At 43.2% G+C, this 2,836-nt stretch overlaps 1 protein-coding gene across 1 annotated transcript; it reads right to left on the reverse strand.

The window, feature by feature from the left end:
- hdac12 (histone deacetylase 12) lies at nucleotides 1–2,338 on the reverse strand. Its single transcript, XM_030778151.1, has 8 exons — nucleotides 2,207–2,338; nucleotides 1,908–2,051; nucleotides 1,679–1,838; nucleotides 1,297–1,493; nucleotides 1,038–1,188; nucleotides 673–789; nucleotides 395–537; nucleotides 1–153 (listed from the first exon to the last, which is right to left on the reverse strand). The coding sequence occupies exons 1-8, from the start codon at nucleotides 2,336–2,338 to the stop codon at nucleotides 130–132; spliced, it is 1,068 nt and encodes a 355-aa protein (XP_030634011.1). The 3' UTR covers nucleotides 1–129.
- Between the last annotated feature and the right edge of the window lie 498 nt (nucleotides 2,339–2,836).

Below are 2,836 nucleotides of genomic sequence, written 5' to 3' on the forward strand. Positions count from 1 at the left end.
ATCTGTTTTAATGATTGAGAATCATTTTTACAGTCAGTATTACACCTCATAAAACGATGGTCTCTGACTTCATAAGGTGATTTACTCCCAAACGAGAAGGCCGTCATCAGTCCGCAGTGGTTTCTTTTGTCACATACGTTTTTCCTTCCAAACCTGGGAAAAAAGAGCCACAGAATACTCCTGAATACATAACCTAATATAGCCCTTTTTTTATGTTACTGTTACCATCAGTATAAGGTTTGTTACAGAGTATAGCATTAGAGAATACAATATAACTGAAGGTTTTACTACACTTCCCCTAGCACCTGTACTGATGCAGAAGGTAACAAACTGAACAACTGAGTTCCCACTGATGTGTGTGAACAGGGTGTATTGTCTACCATAGTTGCCTTACCTTAGTGGCTGCTCTGTGGACTATGGAGTGTCTGAGAGCCAATTTGTCTATGTCTCTGGAATATCCTCCACCAATCACAGTGGCTATGGGTATGCCTTTTCCCACCATGGTGTTAAGTACATACAGATCTCTCTGATAGAGGCCTGTGCAAGCAAAGATAAGCAAGAGTTTGTTAATTAAAAAAAAAAAAAAAAACCCTCACCGCAAAAATACATTTAACAGTGAATTGTTTAAAAGGACTAGTGATTGTGCTCAAGAGCCAGTGCAGTGGTATTCACCCTGGTCTGTAAGGCGAAGTCTCCCCAGCTCATCTTCCCAGTGAGGGTCAACACCAGCATCATAGAGGACCAGGTCTGGCCGAAAAGTCTCCAGCAGCCAGGGCAGGTGAGCCTCCACTGAAACAGAGAGACGTTCTCAGCGACTCTGATGAGCTCAGACACTTTAACCAATCAACCAAAGGACAAAGGCTTTTAAAACTATAAAAACAGATTCCAACAGAACTTTGTCAAGTCACATTCAATTTCACTGAAACCAAATTTGGGAATAGATTCTACATCATTAGTCACATTTAAATGGTTTGTTTATCACTAGAACGTCTCTGTTGGGACACCGTGAAAATGTGTAAGACCGTGACATCACTCACCTGTAGCCAGGTATTCCTTATCCTCCATGTGTTCCTCTACACTAATGTCAAGATCACTTTGCTGTTTCCGTAAGGGGAAGTTTTTCCCACAATGCACTGAGAATGTGAAGACGTCTGGATCGTCTCTGAAGATGTACGCCGTGCCATCACCCTGAAGGACAGGGAGAAACTATGTTTTTTACAGAGTCACAGTTATAACACAAACAACAACAACTAACAACAACAAACACAGAGAGGGAATTACAAAAACAATATGTACCTGATGCACATCTAGATCCACGATGAGAATCTTCCTTCTGGATGCGGACTCGCTCACTAAATGTTTGGCTGTGACTGCCAGGTCATTGAGCAGACAGAAACCTGAGCCGTAGTCTGGAAAAGCGTGATGTGTACCGCCAGCTGTGCTGCAAGCCAAGCCTCTCTGCAAGGCAATCTCTGCTGCTAGCACTGTGCCACCTGTGTTACCATATCGATGACGACATAATCTGTGTTTTAATTAGTCATACGTTATATCAGAAAACCTTTCTCTCATCATATCTATGTGCAAAACCAAACTGCAATAAAATTGTCATTACAATGAGTTGCAAAGCAATTACTTTTAGTTTTAAGCACACGCTGGGTATCTGTGTGTTTACTGATACCTGTTTCATATCTGCACCGCTGTACTATTCCCTCACTCCAACGGAAACCCGTCCGCCTCTGTTCGTCATCAGTCGTTTTCCCACCAATGAATCGTTTCAAATAGTCTTCTGTATGGACGCCTGCCAGCAGCTGCTCTGACGCCAGTTTGGGAGCCCAAACCTAAAACAGAATACACTGAAAATAGCAAAACAACCAAAAAGTCAGCATCGATGACACCGAGTTACTCACCTGTTTGTTTCTTATTACTTGGTCATCGAGCAAACACTTGAGAACTTTGGGAAATTTTCCCATAGGGAATCTGTGGTTCGCTGGAAGGTCACACACATACTTGCTGTGGTGGACAACTGGTAGGGCATTTGACTCATGGCATGTCTGCAAAAGGATGAAGCAAAATCGTCGTCTCCATTATTTACGTCAGAAAAAATCATGTCGCACCCCCGCCATCCACCGCAGCGACCGGAGGATGAAAAAGGTTACGAGAGCGTGAAACGTACGGTTTTGTAACATTTGCACGTCTAGTGTCTTACGTGCTCAGCGTGAAAAAACTTCTTCCCAACAGCTTGTGGCAAGTTTCTTCTCAGAAACGTTCCCTCTTGCATAAAAAATGCATACCAGGGGACGGCTCGTCGTGTTATGTTTTGATTCGGCAAGAGTGCCATTGTTCTGTATGGCTAGTAGGCAGGGAGTACATAATCTGCAATCGTTATGAAACTGTCACAGTTACACTGTACCTGAGGAGAGTCCGGAAACAACAAAGTAAAAATGGCACCAGCAGTGCCTCTGACTTCCTCTCAGTATGTACACACATCCCTCAACAGTCTTACTGAATGAACATTAAATAACGTCTACACACATTTTAAGAGGTCGGCCGGTCAATGGAGCGCTGGAATACATGTTTTCTCACTGGATATATGCTCCTCTGTGTAGTGTTCTAGTGCCCCCATCTGTCAGGGAGTAAGAACAATCGAAACACACAGCCAACTCGTTCGGACAAGCTTTACTCGCGCTAGTCCAAAGGCCATGTGACCATTCGACGACCCGCAATATTCTCAGCGTTACGTCTGTGTATCACCTGGAGACACATTTTACGATTCTTCCAAGTCTTTGTAAAAACTCTACACAGCATAATTCAGCTGTGTTTGAAAACAAGTAAATTT

Source organism: Chanos chanos, chromosome 6 (assembly GCF_902362185.1).
Source record: "Chanos chanos chromosome 6, fChaCha1.1, whole genome shotgun sequence".
Taxonomy (NCBI): domain Eukaryota; kingdom Metazoa; phylum Chordata; class Actinopteri; order Gonorynchiformes; family Chanidae; genus Chanos; species Chanos chanos.

What these genes read in the sequence shown, in the direction of transcription:
- hdac12 (XM_030778151.1), bottom strand. Translation starts at nt 2,338, where the DNA reads ATGGCACTCTTGCCGAATCAAAACATAACACGACGAGCCGTCCCCTGG. An exon ending in GCGGTGCAGATATGAAACAG is followed by an intron (nt 1,494 to 1,678) that starts GTATCAGTAAAC and finishes ATGGTAACACAG; the next exon opens with GTGGCACAGTGCTAGCAGCA. An exon ending in ACTTCGCCTTACAGACCAGG is followed by an intron (nt 538 to 672) that starts GTGAATACCACT and finishes TTGCTTGCACAG; the next exon opens with GCCTCTATCAGAGAGATCTG.